This window comes from Megalobrama amblycephala, linkage group LG11 (assembly GCF_018812025.1).
Source record: "Megalobrama amblycephala isolate DHTTF-2021 linkage group LG11, ASM1881202v1, whole genome shotgun sequence".
Lineage (NCBI taxonomy): Eukaryota > Metazoa > Chordata > Actinopteri > Cypriniformes > Xenocyprididae > Megalobrama > Megalobrama amblycephala.
Genome location: NC_063054.1, coordinates 7786270 through 7805312, shown reverse-complemented (window position 1 = coordinate 7805312; position 19043 = coordinate 7786270). Strand labels below are relative to the sequence as shown.

The following is a 19043-nucleotide window of genomic DNA, read 5'->3' as shown; positions in this document are numbered from 1 at the left end:
CTTACTTGCAAAGAAAAGGTTTTATGAGGCATTCATTTAACTCATACACAAACTTCCTACCCTCCAGTTGATACCCTTCTCAGTTTGGTGGGCACAAAACAACCTGGTGGAGACGATAGAATGTCTTCTGCTGATGAGAGATGAGGGGGATGATCCAGAACATGAACCCTTTTGGCAAGAGGACCCAGAACCTCAGCCTTGTGCTATTGATTCTTGGGCTGAGGGATGTGTTCCTGTTTTGCATGCTGCTCAGCAATAGCACAGTGCTTTACTGCAGGAATGAGAAGGTGAGATGTGGGTGTTTGGGGGTTGGGGAGGTGAAAATCCTTGTTTGTAATGAAAATGTGTCATCCAAAACAGCCTGAATTGAAAAGACTAGTTGACCAGACAAAGGGTTGTTGCATCTGACTCAAGATCCTCTTACTCACAAATTGCCCTTTGTTAACCTAGATATTAAATACTTATTCAGAATTATAATAATATGCAATAATTAATTTCATATCTTATATAAGCTAAACATACACAATACCATGCAACAACTGGCCTTGCACACACACTGCACACACTTTCAATTGTCAGTTCACCTTTTAGTGCTTAATCTAGTTCTGTACACACACAGTTCAGTAAATTATGGAAGCGACAACCACATTCTACAACCGAATTAACTCCCAAAAAATGCAGGTAGTGACAACCGCATTTTAAAAATTCTACGCAGTGTGTACGGAACCGAACCGAACAACTTCTTGTTAATGACTGATGACAGATACATCTCTGATGCTTGTTAAAGTATGTATTTTAATGTGCATTAGAGATGTATCTTCGTCTGTATATGCTGTGCAAGAAATCACAGGGAAAGATGTATGAGCCTGACATTCGTGTTACCAGATCTTGCAAGCAAATCGGCGGAAAACAAAAAGTCTATTAAAGGTGCTGTAGAACGTCTTTTTAAAAGATGTAATATAAGTCTAAGGTGTCCCCTGAATGTGTCTGTGAAGTTTCAGCTCAAAATACCCCATAGATTTTTTTAAATTAATTTTTTTAACTGCCTATTTTGGGGCATCATTAAATATGCGCCGATTCAGGCTGCGCGGCCCCTGTAAATCTCGTGCTCCACGCCCCCGGAGCTCGCGCTTGCCTTAAACAGCATAAACAAAGTTCATACAGCTAATATAACCCTCAAAATGGATATTTACAAAGTCTTCGTCATGCAGCATGTCTAATCGCGTAAGTACAGTGTTTATTTGGATGTTTTCTGAATGAGTTTCTGATTCTGAATGAGTTTGATAGTGCTCCGTGGCTAAAGCTAACATTACACACTGTTGGAGAGATTTATAAAGAATGAAGTTGTGTTCATGAATTATACAGACTGCAAGTGTTTAAAAAAATGAAAATAACGACAATCTTGTCTCCGTGAATACATTAAGAAACGATGGTAACCACATTTAACAGTACATTAGCAACATGCTAACGAAACATTTAGAAAGGCAATTTACAAATATCACTAAAAATATCATGTTATCATGGATCATGTCAGTTATTATTGCTCCATCTGCTATTTTTCGCTATTGTTCTTGCTTGCTTACCTAGTCTGATGATTCAGCTGTGCACATCCAGACATCCTGCCCTTGTGTAATGCCTTGAACATGAGCTGGCATATGCAAATATTGGGGGCGTACATATTAATGATCCCGACCGTAACAGACGGTATTATGTTAAGATTCGCCTGTTCTTCGGAAACAAATTAGATTTACATAAGAAGGAGGAAACAATGGTGTTTGAGACTCACTGTATGTCATTTCCATGTACTGAACTCTTGTTGTTTAACTATGCCAAGTAAATTCAATTTTTAATTCTAGGGCACCTTTAAAAAACCCAAAATAAATGGAAATGCTTTATGCTGAAAATAAGACCAAAATATCGCAACCTGTACCTGCTCACTTTAATAACTCTATAAACTCGATCGCTATATGAGCCAAGCTTAAACAACAACCACCAAAATGCATATAATAAGTGGACATGGCAACACTGCAAGAGTATGCTCTTGTGAAGCAGCCTTTAAATGGGACCTATTATGCCTCTTTTTACAAGATGTAATATTGGTGTCTGGTGTCCCCAGAATATGTCTGTGAAGTTTCAGCTCAAAATACCCACAGATCATTTATTATAGCTTGTCAAATTTGCCCCTATTTGGGTGTGAGCAAAAACACACAGTTTTTGTGTGTGTCCTTTTAAATGCAAATGAGCTTCTGCTCCCCGCCCCCTTTCCAGAAAAGGGCGGCACTTTAACAGCTCGCGCTTCAGTTGCTCAACAAAGCTGGAGAATCTCACGCAGCCAAAATGAGGATTGTCAGTAACGGTGTTCAGCCTTACATTGTTCAAACTGGAGTCAGACACTGATGGAGAGACTTTTAGAATGAAACTGGATGTTTCTGAATGGTTAGTGGATACATTTATGTAGTTGCTGTAGAGTTGATTCAACTCATCGACTAGCATGTGCCGTCATGTTAAACTTTTGTGCAAAACCTGTATGGACACCCACTATACATAGTGTACCTGTTTGCCAAACAGTGCCATACACACCAGGCTAACGTTTATGATTGCTATCAAATGCTGTGAATGGTCTAATATTTTTTTCCAAAATATCGCTCAGACAGAAACGCTCCTTTTTTTAGCAATCGAGCTTGCCAGGGTCAACTTGCAGGTGTAAAATAGTGTTCTAAATAGTGATCTATGCTCGTCTGTGCAGCCAACGACAGAACAGTTAGCATGCGTTGCTCGAACTTTTGCCATGGCGTTAGAACTGGCACACCGCTTTCGTTTGCAAAAACAAAATGACGGCAGTAAGGGGTGGTAATATTACAATAAGATCGCCTTCCTACGTCACAAAGGGAGCGAAATCTGAACGGCTCATTTTTTCACATGCTTGCAGAAAAAAGGCTTGGCAAAACAAAGTTATTGGGTTGTCCTTTTTTCACGTTTTCTGGGTTGGTAGATGCACCAGGGACCTGATTAAAGCACTTAAAGGTGCCCTTGAATGAAAAATTGAATTTATCTTGGCATAGTTAAATAACAAGAGTTCAGTACATGGAAATGACATACAGTGAGTCTCAAACTCCATTGTTTCCTCCTTCTTATATAAATCTCATTTGTTTAAAAGACCTCCGAAGAACAGGCGAATCTCAACATAACACCGACTGTTACGTAACAGTCGGGGTGTACGCCCCCAATATTTGCATATGCCAGCCCATGTTCCCAACATTATAAAAGGCATTAGACAAGGGCAGCCAGTATTAACGTCTGGATGTGCACAACCAAATCATCAGACTAGGTAAGCAAGCAAGAACAATTGCGAAAAATGGCAGATGGAGCAATAATAACTGACATGATCCATGATAACATGATATTTTTAGTGATATTTGTAAATTGTCTTTCTAAATGTTTCATTAGCATGTTGCTAATGTACTGTTAAATGTGGTTAAAGTTACCATCGGTTATTACTGTATTCACGGAGACAAGACAGCCGTCGCTATTTTAATTTTTAAACACTTGCAGTCTGTATAATGCATAAACACAACTTCATTCTTTATAAATCTCTCCAACAGTGTAGCATTAGCCGTTAGCCACGGAACACTATCAAACTCATTCAAAATCAGAAGTAAACAATATAACAGTATACTATACTCACATAATCCGACGCATGCATGCCGCATGCATGACGAACACTTTGTAAAGATCCATTTTGAGGGTTATATTAGCTGTGTAAACTTTGTTTATGCACTGTTCAAGGCAAGCGCGAGCTCTGTGGGCGGAGAGCACGGGATTTAAAGGGGCCGCAGCATAAAATCGGCGCGTTTATAATGATGCCCCAAAATAGGCAGTTAAAAAAATTAATAAAAAAAAATCTATGGGGTATTTTGAGCACATTCAGGGGACACCTTAGACTTATATTACATCTTTTAAAAACATAATCTAGGGCACCTTTAAACATGGAAAAAGTCAGATTTTCATGATATGTACCCTTTAAGCATAAACAAAACAAAACTCCTCCGTCGTCTGCGCTTCAGTTATAATTACTGAACACAGTCTTGTCACTGTAATATTACATTGTTCAGAATAGAGGATACCAAACACGCGAGACATGGTTACATCGGAGTGAGTCGTGTTCCGTACACACATGGAACGATAATTTAAGGGACACACTCCCACATTTAAATGCAGTTGTCACTCCTGAAACTTTATAGTGTGTATGTGGCCAGTTTGGAATCCTTAAGATTTTTTAATGTTTTGACAGAAGTCTCTTATAAGACATTTATGCTCTCAAAGGCTGCTATTATTTTCTTGAGCATCAAATCAGCATATTAGAATGATTTCTGAAGGGTCATGTGACATTGTAGGCTGGAGTAATGATGCTGAAAATTCAGCTTTGCATAAGAAAAAATACATTAAAAAAATAAATAAATAGAAAACCATTATTTTAAATTATAATAACATTTCACAATATATTTGTGGCCATACATAATAAAAAAATCTTCATGATTTCAAAATTTTGACTGGGAGCATTAAAAGCTTCAATAGGTAATAGTGTTATATATTGACTGTACACAATGTCTCAACAGAACTACACCACCTCCAACCTGCTACGACTCAAGACCAACAGAGTGATGATACCAAATTATTCACAAAATCTGGAGAAAGTCTGACTTCATCAAAACCACACACATACGCAAAGATCTCAAAGGAAGCAAATCTCTTATCCTCTAAGGACACAATCGCCTCCATTGCTTGCAATATTTAGTCCTCATTCACTGAAGAGCTGAAAAATTTCATTTGGGTCTTTCTGCCTCAAAACACTGACTCAAACACAGTTTGGGCCTGAGGTGAGGAAACAGGGACTCCATCAGATCCAAATACTCATAGACTGATGTTGTAGCCCTTAGACCACAGATGGTAACAGACAGTGTGACCTAAGGCTGGCATATAAAGTAGTGCATCAACATGCATCAAACTGGTAAAAATTGACACATGTTGTTATGGTGATTATTTTAAAGTGTTTAAAATGTTTTAAATTTCATAAATTTGAGACTGTGATGATGACTTGTTTTAACACAAGGTATGTTAGTTGATTCTGTCATCATTTACTCACCCTCAAGTTGTTTCACACCTGTATGAGTTTCTTTCTTCTGCTGAACACAAAAGAAGATATTTCGAAGAATGTGGGTGAACAGTTCTTTTTTGGGGAACTATCCCTGTAATATATTATCATATGGTTAACACGGTATATACATAAACAAAAACACAAGGATTATAGTTTTTGATTGCTTGTTAAATGCTGTTTCTTTACAGAAACCATTTTTAAAATACTGCAACATGAATTTAAATGTATGTTTATTTGCATATTCTATAATATGCAGATGACATGCAGGGGAAAGATATTCCCTTGTTTTAGCTAAATCATGCCAAAACAGCAATATTTAATAAACAAAAACTACTAAAATGACAAAAGCTCATTATGAAATGACTAAAAAATAAACTATAATGAAACTATAATAACACAAAATAAAAACTAACACTGATCTGATTCCCTCAGGATACTTTTTGTCTAGTGTACTTAAAGTGGACGAGTAATGCAATCGACAGGAACAACAGTTTTCATGGGAACCTCACTAGAACTCAAGGAAAATGTGTTTTTATATACAGACGTCTATGAAAAGATAAAAAATATCAGTAAGGACTGATAAATATTCAGTAAACAAAATCAGATTTATTACAGCATTACACTGAAACCCCATTTGAGAAGTGTGGTGAAATGTATATGTGTGCTATAAGAAAAAAAAAATGCTTGTAAGTTGTTTTGACACATCTGAAGTAACCACAAAAACTGTGTATGTAGATGGAGCCTATTACTGCTTCAAACCTAGAAAACCAGATGACAAGAAAATTGGTTTAATGGTTTCAAAAGCTCAATATGCTCGCCTCAGATCTCATCCCAAATTTCCAGACTCAGTATAAAAGTCGACATAATATTAAAAACTATTGCAAAATGAATATTGCATGACTGCCTCATTTTGATCAAATGAGTTTTCGTTCAGGTAAATATGCAACAAACATTGTAGATAAATAGTATTATTCAACCAGATCATGTTCGTAAAACCTACTCAGAAATTTGTTTTAAATCATATACACCGTTCAAAAGTTTGGATGCATTAAAGGTGCCCTCGAATGAAAAATTGAATTTATCTTGGCATAGTTGAATAACAAGTGTTCAGTACATGGAAAAGACATACATTGAGTTTCAAACCCCATTGCTTCCTCTTTCTTATGTAAATCTCATTTGTTTAAAAGACTTCCGGAAAACACGCGGATCTCAACACAACACCGACTGTTACGTAACAGTCGGGGTGTACGCCCCCAATATTTGCATATATGCCAGCCCATGTTCGAGCATTAGACAAGGCAAGGCTGTATTAACGTCTGGATCTGTGCACAGACAAGGTAAGCAAGCAAGAACAACAGCGAAAAATGGCAGATGGAGCAATAATAACTGACATGATCCATAGCATGATATTTTTAGTGATATTTGTAAATTGTCTATCTAAATGTTTCGTTAGCATGTTGCTAATGTACTGTTAAATGAGGTTAAAGTTACCATCGGTTATTACTGTATTCACGGAGAAAAGAGCCGTCGCTATTTTCATTTTTAAACACTTGCAGTCTGTATAATGCATAAACACAACTTCATTCTTTATAAATCTCTCCAACAGTGTAGCATTAGCCGTTAGCCACAGAGCATAGCCTCAAACTCATAGAGAATCAAATGTAAACATCAAAATAAATACTTTACTCACATGATTCGATGTATGCACACAGCATGCATGACGAACATCTTACCATTTGAGGGTTATATTAGCTGTGTGAACTTTGTAAATGCGCTGTAATATAGTCGAGAGCTCGTGTGGCAGGGAGCACGCGATTTAAAGGGGCGGCGCGCTGAAAAAATCAGTGTATAGTTAATGATGCCCCAAAATAGGCAGATAAAAACATTAATTTAAAAAAATCTATGGGGTATTTTGAGCTGAAACTTCACAGACACATTCAGGAGACACCTTAGACTTATATTACATCTTGTGAAAAAGCATTCTTGGTCACTTTTAAATTTATCAGTTAAGACTTTTACATTGTTACATTCCTGTTTCAAATAAAATATTAAGCAGCAAAAACTGTTTTCAACATTGATAATCAGAAATATTTCTTAAGCAGCAATATTATTGTCACGATCACGTCTGTTCCTGTCACATCCCGGACTACATTTCCCATGATCCTCCATTGCTCATCACCTGCACTCACTTCACAATCACTCCACACTAATCACCACACCCAGCTGCCACACATTACCTGGACTATAAAAGACTCATACACACACCACCTCACCGCGAAGTCTTGTTTACCCAGTGTGACATTTCCGAGCGTTATATCCCTGTTTACCCGTTTGTTTCTGTTCCTGTCTGATTCCTGTTTTACGACCCATTGCTGCCTGCCTCGATCCTTGCCTGTACCCTGACTACGACTCTGCCTGTTCCTCACTGTTCCTGTTTGTTCCTGTTTTGACCCTGCCTGTGCGACCACTCTACTTTAATAAAATGCTGCATTTGGATCTCTGCCTCAGTCCCGCTGCGTTACAGAAGACTTCGCCCCAACAACGATCCAGCAGCTTTCCCAGAAGAAGTTTACACGGTATGGACATTACTCAATTACTATTGTGGAGTTCGCAGGGTACGCGATCGTTAGAGGAATATGTGCAGGAATATTTGGACATCGCTTACCTCTCTGATCTACCGGACTGTGCTTTGATTGACTTTTTCTGTGATGGCGTCAACCACCCTCTCCAGGATAAGCTAAGACGAGAGGGACCGCGTTCATCACTCAGTAGCTTTATGGACTATGCATTGTTGTCTGTTAGCTCTCCGTTTACTGTGGGTGTCGCGGAGGAATGCGACACCATGGTGAAGCCCGTAATGGCCGCCGCGCCAGGTAACACGCACAAAATGGCGGCTACCATCACTACAGCAACAGTTCATGTCTCCACTGATCGCCCAGAGCAACGTCACGCCTTCGCTGATCGCCAGAGCAACGTCACGCCTTCGCTGATCGCCCAGAGCAACGTCACGCCTTCGCTGATTGCCCAGAGCAACGTCACGTCGCCGCTGATCGCCCAGAGCAAAGTCACGTCGCCGCTGATCACCCAGAGTCACGTCACGTCTCTAGATCAGTCCGGGAGCGGAGAGGGTTGCGTTCCAGTGTGGCTGATCCTCCACTGACTACGGTCCGAGCAGCTGGCATCCCCAAGTCCTCGCCGGCCGCTTCACTCTCAAGCCCGGTGGCCGCTTCGCTCTCAAGCCCGCCGGCCGCTTCGCACTCAAGCCCGGCGGTCGCTTCGCACTCAAGCCAACCGGTTGCAACGCTCTCAAGTACTCCGGTTGCAACGCTCTCAAGTTTGCCTGTGTCTACGGACAAGAGGGCCGCATCGCCTGTGTCTACGGACAAGAGGGCCGCATCGCCTGTGTCCACGGACAAGATGGCCGCATCGCCTGTGTCCACGGACAAGATGGCCGCATCGCCTGTGTCTACGGACAAGATGGCCGCATCGCCTGTGTCTACGGACAAGATGGCCGCATCGCCTGTGTCTACGGACAAGATGGCCGCATCGCCTCATCCTCGGAAGAGGAGGAGGAGGAGGAGGAAGGCTTCTTCCGTTCTTCCCCTCTTACGCCCAAGCTGCTTGCTCGGCCGGCGCCACCTGCGCTTCTTGCCCTGCCGGCGCCACCTGCGCTTCTTGCCCTGCCAGCGCCACCTGCGCTTCTTGCCCTGCCGGCGCCACCTGCGCTTCTCGCTCTGCCGGCGCCACCTGAGCTCCTTGCCCTGCCAGCACCACCCGAGCTCCTGGCCCTGCCGACGCCATCCAAGCTCCTAGCCCTGCCAACACCGCCCAAACTCCTTGCTCTGCCAGCGCCACCCAGGCGTCTCGCCCTGCCGGCACCACCCGAACGCCTGGCCCTGCCGGAACCACCTGAACTCCTTGCCCACGAGGCCGCAACAGACCCCGTTGAAATCCCCAAGAACTTTTGGGGGGGGCAGTATACCTGAGGGTGGGGAGCTTGTGGGTGGGCACTCCGCCTGGCCACTGCCGTCATTGGCCTTTGAACTATTATGGCCGTTTATGGACCCTAACCTACCGTGGTTACCCAAACCACCTGACCTACCGTGGTTACCCAGACCACCTGACCTGCTGTGGCTGCCCAAGCCACCTGACCCGCCTGACCTGCCGTGGTTGCTCAAGTCACCTGACCTGCCGAGGTTACCCAAGCCACCTGATCCCCCATGGCCTTCTGACACTCCGGACTCACCATGGCTGCCCGTGGCACCTGGCCCGCCATGGCTGCCCGTGGCACCTGACCCGCCATGGCTGCCCGTGGCACCTGACCCGCCATGGCTGCCCGTGGCACCTGACCCGCCATGGCGGCCCGGAACCTGCATTGGAGACTCCGTTCCTGTCCGCCACTAGAGCTCCAATGCACCCACCCCCCCTCCCTATTGGTGTCATCTACGCCGCGAGGACGCGCCTTCCGGGAGGGGGGCGTTATGTCACGATCACGTCTGTTCCTGTCACATCCCGGACTACATTTCCCATGATCCTCCATTGCTCATCACCTGCACTCACTTCACAATCACTCCACACTAATCACCACACCCAGCTGCCACACATTACCTGGACTATAAAAGACTCATACACACACCACCTCACCGCGAAGTCTTGTTTACCCAGTGTGACATTTCCGAGCGTTATATCCCTGTTTACCCGTTTGTTTCTGTTCCTGTCTGATTCCTGTTTTACGACCCATTGCTGCCTGCCTCGATCCTTGCCTGTACCCTGACTACGACTCTGCCTGTTCCTCACTGTTCCTGTTTGTTCCTGTTTTGACCCTGCCTGTGCGACCACTCTACTTTAATAAAATGCTGCATTTGGATCTCTGCCTCAGTCCCGCTGCGTTACAATTATCATCATATTAGAATGATTTCTGAAGGATCATGTGACACTGAAAACTGGAGTAATGATGCTGAAAATTCACATTTGCATCTTAGAAACAAATTGCATTTTAACATTTATTAAAATAGAAAATAGTTGTTTGAAATTTCAATAATATTTCACAATACTGTATTACTGTTTTCACTGTATTTTAATGAAATGAATGCAGCCTTGGTGAACATGAGAGACTTTTAATAGCATAACATTTTTTTGAATGGTAATGCATTCCCTACAGTTACAGAAATTAAGGATTAAAAATATACATCAATATTAAAACCAGTTATTATTATTTTTTTTTGTGTAAATATTTCAAATATTAATGTTGTCACATATATTTATTATTCTAAAAGAAATTATCAAGGAAAATGTTACACCAGTCTCCCCCCTTCATGCTGTTTTTTTGATCAAACTAACAATAATATATAAGATAATTGTTTTGTTTTGGGCCCATTAGCAGTAACAGGACAGTGAAGAAATTTCAAGCACACCAAGCTCACTTTTAAATCAGCTTTATTCACAATCATTCACCATTTTAACCACAAGATGTCGCTGCAAAACCATAAACAGTCAACACATGGCAATGCATTTTTAAATGGACAGCATGGAAACTAGTCAATTACAAACTGTACATTAGTTTAGCTGTGTAAAACAACCTCATGATCATTAGCTGGAAATTAATTTTATACCTGACTGAATGACAGACTGACTGGTTCTAGATGGAGCCAGTTTGTTATAATATTGTGCGCAAAACAAGCACATCAGTACGAACGCCGTATAAGCTCGTGAATATTCATGCGAGTAAAGGCCTGTGGGGACTGAGCGTTCTTGGAAATGGAAACATCGGGTTGGAAAAACATAACCCGCCTTTTCTTTACAGCGATTAAAGACATTCAAGTGAACTAAATAAAGAGATGTGTAGGGAAAGACAACCATAGCTCCTCTTTATGCGGCTGTTAGATGATAAAATTATTCATCTTGAGTTTATTACTCAGGCCTAAAATTAAATGCTAGAAAAGATTCAGCTAAAATAAACAAACCAAAATCTGTGAGCGTCACAGACTCTCAAATGCTGGTTCCACGTCAAGGGGAAGGATGATAGGATAATAGGCTAGAGGAATTCTGGGTAAAATCATAAAAGTTATTCACGTAGACTGTGATCTCAGCATTGAGACTCTGATCCACGGGCTGTTGTCTTCCTAGCCCTTCGGCTGCCAAAAATAAGAATGAAGTACAAATGTAAAACTCTTTTATTCCTCCTCTGAGAGTAAAATTAGAGCCAGGGGGCTTATTAAGGTGAGTTTGCAAAAGACGTCAACGAGACCTCCCGCTGTTTTATTCTGTTCCCGAAGAGTAAAAGAGAAGTTCCAAACAGTCTAAAGAACAAGTGTGGAATACTGATGACTATTTAAAGGTCTGTCTGTGTTCAGCCATACCTGCGCTGTTCCAGTCATTACACTCTCTCATGACCTGATTTTCTAGCCGGTTTCTACTCTCGTTTCAACTCTCAGTCCTCAGCGGTACCGAAATTGTTTGGAAATGGTTTTTCTGCACTGCAGGGAGTTTTTAAAAACCCCTTTCCTTGTTTTACCCCATCACACTCTCAGACATCTGAGTTTACTAACGTTTTTAATCAGTTTCGTTTTTTATTCTCTCAGCGGGAGCTTCAAAGGGCATCAAAACCGTTTTTAGATCACAGCCAGCTTTGGATGTGTAAATGCCAAACGATAACAATCTCATTTTGATTTGATATAGGCTACACATCCCTTATCTATGCTTTTGGGTCACATTTATGTTACTGAGGAGACTTGGTCCATCTCTGCTCGAAACATTATCGCCGACACTTGTCCAGGGGGATGACAAGTGAAGAGTCCTGCTGGCAGCGTGTGATGAGGCGGGCGCAATGCTTATTGTGTCTTGTCATTGCTGCCATAAATACAGTATATTGTCTCGCTGGCACGACATTCAGGTGCGGCTGTACCACCCTGAAACCTGACCTTCACTTTTCCCGGCTGACAAGCACAGTACGCCCCTTTTTTGTTCCATCTATTTTCTCACTTATATTTGTGTGTGTCTATTAGCAGATTTTAAAGCCTCTCAAAGGCCTGTCACCACAAAAACCACTGTGGCTTCACTTCCTCACACAGACGTTTTGGCGATTGGTGACTACCGGGAACATTTTCATAACTTTAGCTAACGTTCTGGCAAGGTTCTCTCAAAGTTTGAACAGGATTGTTAATACAGAACATTCATACAAAGTTATTAAATAATGTTCTTTGTGTAAACATTATTTATACATCGTTCATGGAAGTTTTTTTCTGAAAAGTTTTAGTTGGACGTTCGTGTAACGCTTTTTAAATGTTGCTATTTGTTTCAGAATGGTCAGAGAACATTCAAAAGTAACTTTCCCATAATGGTTGAAGAATGATAAAATGGAATGTTTCCTTAACGTATGCACAACCAAGAAAAAATGACCAGATGACCAGAGTTAATGATGTGTGACATCACTAACCCTAAAATTTACATAAACCCTGCCCCTGAGAACACGCAACAAATGGGTGAGGCCATGTTCTTGCAAATCAGTCATAAAAGCAAGATGAAGTTATAACCGTAATTAAACTAAACTTATACATGTTCTATCTTCTTGCAGCATATATTCTCTGGCTCTGTAGGCATCTTACAACAGTTCCCACATGAGCGATTTATAGATTATCATAACAGAATATGCTAATCAATGACTTTAAGATAGTTAACTCCACATCAGCTACATAAATTAATCAACTAACTATTCAGAAACATCCTGTTGCATTCTACATGTCACTCCATCATTGTCCGACTCCGGTTTGAACATAAAAGGCTGAACAGTTTCTGACATTTTCAGTAAGTCTGCGTGAGGTAATTGGTGCTGCTAACATGAGCTCTTGAAACTCCGCCCTCTTCTTGGGAGCAGCAGCTCATTTGCATTTAAAGGGACACACACAAAAACAGAGCGTTTTTACTCGCCCTCAAAAAGTGACCAATTTAACATGCTATAAAAAATTATCTGTGGGGTATTTTGAGCTAAAACTTCACATGCACACTCTGGGGACAACAGAAACTTATTTTACATCTTGTAAAAGTGGCATATGATCCCTTTAAGGTTTTATTATTTTGCAATTGTAACATAGAAGAACGATTTTGGTTTCCGCTAAGGACGTTTCATCGATCAGAATATTTTAATAATCTAAAGTTTTAATAAAAAAAATTTTCACTATAAAGAACCTTGGTAACACAGAATACTGTTCCATCATTAATGAATAACTACACAGGAACACATGAGGTTCTATGGATGTTAAAGTTTCTTCATACCCATAGATGCCAATCAAGCACCTTTATTATTAAGAGTGATCTTTCATCATTCACCTCAGATTGCAGCAAAACACTGCCTTCATGTGAAGGCTGTCAAAGACAAAAAAAAAAAAATCTCTTTATTCACTTTGGCAGCCTTCATGTAATCCATCACTTAATGAATGAGCTACTGAGAGCGGTCAGATGGCAAACTAAACTATTATCTGATCTCTTCATAAATCACTGGATCCTTGTAGTGCAATCATTTTAAGAACAGAAATTTCTCTTTTAAATAATGTGTCATTGTGGAAAACAGAATTGCAGAAATAAAGAAAGGTGTCCCTGAACATTTCCCCATTGAACATACTGCAATTTTTTGGACAAACAGATAGTCCAGCGCAACTCTATTGCTTGAGCCAAAGCAGTGGTGTTAATAAAATCACTTTATTAATGTTTTGCAATTTAAATAAAATAAAAATTAGATGGAAAACTTAAACTTGAACAAAAATTGTTAAATGTTAACTGAAATAAAATAAACTGAAGTACTAAAATAACTAAAACTGCTATAAAAATAAATGAAATCTAAATAAAAATATTAAAAAACAAAAAGTAATAAAAACGACACAAGCACATTACTAAAATTAAAACTATAAAAGCTCATTTAAAATATAAATAAAAACTATAATTTTATATAAGTAATATAACGATAACACTGAGCCAAAATGTTTGGGATGCTCAAAGAAACAGAGCAAAATTCTAATAGAAACACAGCCCACCAACAGCTTACAATATTGTTGTCTTTGCATATTAGCAGAGATAAGAAAGAAGAAAGTATTTAAAAATCACCTTTATATTATTCCCTTGTCAAAGAGTAGTTTTTAATATCCATTTTTAATTGCCTTCTACTGTTCCCTCAGCCATCCAATTCAGTTAACTGTCTTAGGAAATACAATGTTACGGCACAATATAAACAATCCTTTGCACTGAAAATGTCATAATGGTCCTTTTAAGAATAAACCTTTCATGTTTGTTTGTGTTGTTTGTTATGCTGGTTAATGTTAGACTACATGTTAAGGTGTAAAACTACATTATATTTACAGAAAACACATTAACATTCTTGTCAGCAGCAACATTAATCAGAATAAGGTACAAGACAGTAGTACAGAGGATTTGTTCGAAACGGTACACTACAAAGCTGCTCTATTACTGCTGTGTGTGTACATATGCATAGAACCATCTGTTACTTCAGCATTAGTGAAAAAGTTCTAATTGAATCCATCATCCTTGAGCTCTTGAATAAATTAAAGGGATACACCTTCCCTCCTTCCTTCTTTCCTTCCTTCTTTCCGCTTCTAAAACAACATCAAGTGTTAAAGGGTTTGTACACCCAAAAATTAAAATAATGTCATTTAATTACTCACCCTCATGCCGTTCCACACCCGTAAAACCTTCGTTCATCTTCGGAACGCAAATTAAGATATTTTTGTTGAAATCCGATGGCTCAGTGAGGCCTGCATAACCAGCAATGACATTTCCTCTCTCAAGATCCATTAATGTACTAAAAACATATTTAAATCAGTTCATGTGAGTACAGTGGTTCAATATTAATATTATAAAGCGACAATATTTTTGGTGCGCCAAAAAAACAAAATAACTTATATAGTGATGGCCGATTTCAAAACACTGCTTCATGATGCTTCGGAGCGTTATGAATCAGCGTGTCGAATCAGCTGTTTGCAGCGCCAAAGTCACGTGATTTCAGCAGTTTGGCAGTTTGACAAGCGTGATCCGAATCATGATTCGACACAAAAGATTCATAACGCTCCAAAGCTTCCTGAAGCAGTGTTTTGAAATCGGCCATCACTATATAAGTCGTTATTTTGTTTTTTTGCCGCACCAAAAATATTCTCGTCCCTTTATAATATTAATATTGAACCACTGTACTCACATGAACTGATTTTAATATGTTTTAAGTACATTAATGGATCTTGAGAGGAAATGTCATTGCTGGCTATGCAGGCCTCACTGAGCCATCGGATTTCAACAAAAATATCTTAATTTGTGTTCCGAAAATGAACGAAGGTGGGTGAGTAATAAATGACATTATTTTCATTTTTGGGTGAACTAACCCATTAATAGCAGTAATCCTAGCAGTTAGTATGCTGCTGTATTGATATCACGTTTTAACATGTTGTTTGGTGTTGTTATCATGTTACTTGGCATTGCTAGCCTGTTTTAACATGTTGTTGTTATTGCTATCATGTTTTAGCATGTAGCTAGACATTATTATTCCTTATAAGAAAGTTTGGAGAGACACCAAGAAAGCTGCACAATAGTTGCACTTTTTCTTTGAGTCAGATTGATGAGATGATACCGCAGTCTTAAGTTCCAGATGTCAGAGAGAAGTGCATTAACCTGCAGTTTCGCTCAAAAACTCAATACTAGCTTGACAGTATATTCTGCTTGACAAGGATTCAAGGTAGCAAAGGGATGTGTAAGTGCCGTAAAGTGACTGGGAGACAGACTAGACTGGATTTCACAGCTCCCTCGAGGTCTTCTCCAGTTGTTATCTTTCCGTTCCCTACGTTCTTGCTCTGGTCAGAAATCCAGAGAGCAGATGGTGCCCTCCAAAGTCCCTCTTAATCACGAGCAGGTGGAGAATGTTTTGTGTGTCCAGAGCTGCACTAGCTGTGGGCTGCTGGGATACATTTTATTACAGGTTCTTAACAGCATCTGCACATCCTTACGGTAAAGCTGTTTTATGGAACACTGCTTCTTTCATCTCCCAATAACCCATATTTATTGGATCATAAAATGTTAGAGGAAGGTAATTTGTGGTTGTAAAGACAGATATACAAAGTGTGCACAAGACACACTTTGATGGACCAAAAATATACATCAGCAATATATTAAAATAATGGGCTGAGCAGAACATCTCAGCAACAGCTAATCTTGAAGAATCAGTCAGATACGCATCCTTTAATGCTGAAGGATTATAATTGTCTCTTTTATTATACTGCGACACTGGAAAATAAATCTGCTATGATGTTTGTTTTGAATGTTACATATGCATGATTGTTCGCATAAACCATCCATTTAAACTTGGCAAGCGTGAGCAACGGGAAACTCGCTCGTATATTATTCAAATATATCAAATAGAAGAGAAAAAGCACATTTTTTTGTACAATATATCATCATAATATCATATGAGATACTGTTTAAGATGTATAAATTGTAATAACATGGCATTCCCGGTCCGGGCATGTCTTGGCACATTCAGGAAGGAGTAGCATATGCAAATCAACACTTAAATATTCATAAGAAAAATGCACCTTTCAACCCTTTTGATGGATGTGCAATTTCAGAGTACTTCAAAGTGAGACAAAATGGCAGCCAGTATAAAAACAAACATCCATTAGAATCAATATAGTCTGCATGCGGACAGCTACACAATTTTGTATTTCAGCTCATCAAAAGTTAACATTGGCATTCAAGGCACTAGTATCACTGAGAACTTCAGAGGTGATTTTGCTCATATTGCAATGCTGGTAGCATAGGAAGGGCTTCTTTCATGATAATGAAAGTAATTTTTGGCTCTTCAGGTTTAATGCCCATAATCACGATAACATAATACCTCCCTTTTATAGTGCCACTGGCAAGCAGCTCTGAATGCCTTTATGACCATGTTAAAGATACTTGTAAAATAAATGTTTGGGGTTTTTTTCACTTAAGAATAGAGGTTTAATGAACCAACCCTGTCAGAAGTCTGAATACCTTTAACGACTTGTGTTACTATTATTGCTGTCAATCGATAAAAATCAACAACAACAACAAAATGAATTAATCGCACCTTTTTCTGTAATTAATGGCACCTAACATTAAAGTTTTAAATATATTTTTATATTGTAATAATTTCACATTCATAATTTAATTGAAATATTGTCAAACTTTCGCAAACAAAAAGGGTCCATTGTCAATAATGTTGTGATGCATTAAGCGAAGCTCACACGGAAGTCACCTGCAAACGCAAAAAGCAGTTTTCTCTTGGTCATTGCTGTGAATTTGCTGCGTTTAAAGGGATAGTTCACCCAACAGTTTTGTCATATAATTTACTAACCCTCATGTTGTCCCATATTAGGTGGCCTTAACACTTACATAAAAAATAAGTACAATGTACATTACATATTGTGTTCATATTGTATTGCAAAACAATTTTGCTGCTATTGAGGTGGATACAGGTAAGGTTAGGGACAGGTTTGATATGGGTAGGTTTAAGGGTAGGTTAAGGTGTAAGGGATTAGTAAACAGTGTAATTATTAATGTAATTACAGAAATAAATTACAGATGTAAATACATGCAGGTAATTTTTAAAATATAAGTACAATGTAAAAAACATGCATGTACGCAATAAGTGCATTGTATCAAGTGATTCATTTTGAGCGATCCTGGGTGGAGTAACTTCCTGTTGACATTCGAAGTGTTGTCAAATAAAACAGAGGCTAGCTAGTAGGGTTGCCACCTGTCCCGTGAAATATGGAATCGTCCCGTATTTACAGGCAAAATGATTTTTACATAGGTCCACATTATGCAGCATGCCAAGCAAATCATTGTGTGAAGACGTGTCCTATTCTGCCCCTGATTGGGTAATACTCGCTGCCATCGTTGGTTTGATTGGTTTGTTTCAGGTTCACAGGCCGTGAATCACGGCCAATCAGAGTCAGAGGAGGGTAATAAAGTACCTATGTGAATAAAATAAATAAAACAACTATTTGTTATGCTTAACCAATTTAAATAATTGCATCATTCAATACTATAGAATTAACAATAGACTATATAAAAATTGAATAAATAAATGCATAAATATATTTACTTACCAATAATAAAAATGTTGTTAAGTGTTTTACTTAAATAAGAAATGCTTGTAGATATTATGTTATTTAGGTGTGGTTTCACTGTTTGGATGGTGTTACTGCAAACATTGCCAAATATTTTAGCCAAAATCTTTGTTCACATCATTCTATAAAATTACTCGAGTTAATTAGCAATTTCTTATCCTACTCCCCTCTGGGTTACAGCAGCTGAATTAACGCAGGTGTTGGCCTATATTTATTATTGTCATAGCTGTGTATTCAATATGACCACTTAAGTTGTGATAGTGAGAGACTGATTGCATCTGTTCACACTGATTTCAATAGCAGATATCTTATTATAATGTCCATTGGTATCAATCTTAATATTTTTATGAAAACATGTTTTAAGTTATGATATACCACCACTGGCACGCCATCGGGACCGTGGTCATTGTGGCCCCAAGGGGTGTGGCCCCCGCTGCGGCAGGCGTCCCTTATTTTTCTGTATTGAAGGTGGCAACCCTACTAGCTAGACCCTCCCTCCTCCTCCTCCTCCCCCTCCCCTCCGTGCTTCCTGAAACGCGCATTTAAAATCATTCTTGTTGGTTATTGGATGGAGCGTGTTTATTATGATTCGTGGTCCAGGCTGCACCAGTTTGTTTTTATTGCCGTTTTCGGAGCTTGTGGCGACTACAGAGGCCGCGTTTTTTTTTACAGTGTGTTCAGGGGACAGGCAGCTAGCAGATAGTGAGGAGATGTTTGCTGTATGTGACAAAAAATGTTTTGGC

The 19043-nt window shown here is 39.6% G+C and overlaps 1 protein-coding gene across 6 annotated transcripts in view; it reads left to right on the top strand.

Moving 5' to 3' along the window:
* Positions 1 to 19043, top strand: part of LOC125279048 (uncharacterized protein C2orf81 homolog) — a 101486-nt gene that overhangs the window by 50382 nt on the left and 32061 nt on the right. For 4 of the 6 annotated variants that reach the window (XM_048208518.1, XM_048208514.1, XM_048208515.1 and 1 more), the window contains exon 3: positions 68 to 287. In XM_048208518.1, coding sequence (XP_048064475.1) covers positions 68 to 259 — 192 coding nt within the window. In that variant the 3' untranslated portion in view covers positions 260 to 287. Of the gene's footprint in view, positions 1 to 67; positions 288 to 4616; positions 6184 to 19043 lie in introns of those variants that run through there. The other 2 variants (XM_048208516.1, XM_048208512.1) reach the window with 2 other exon arrangements.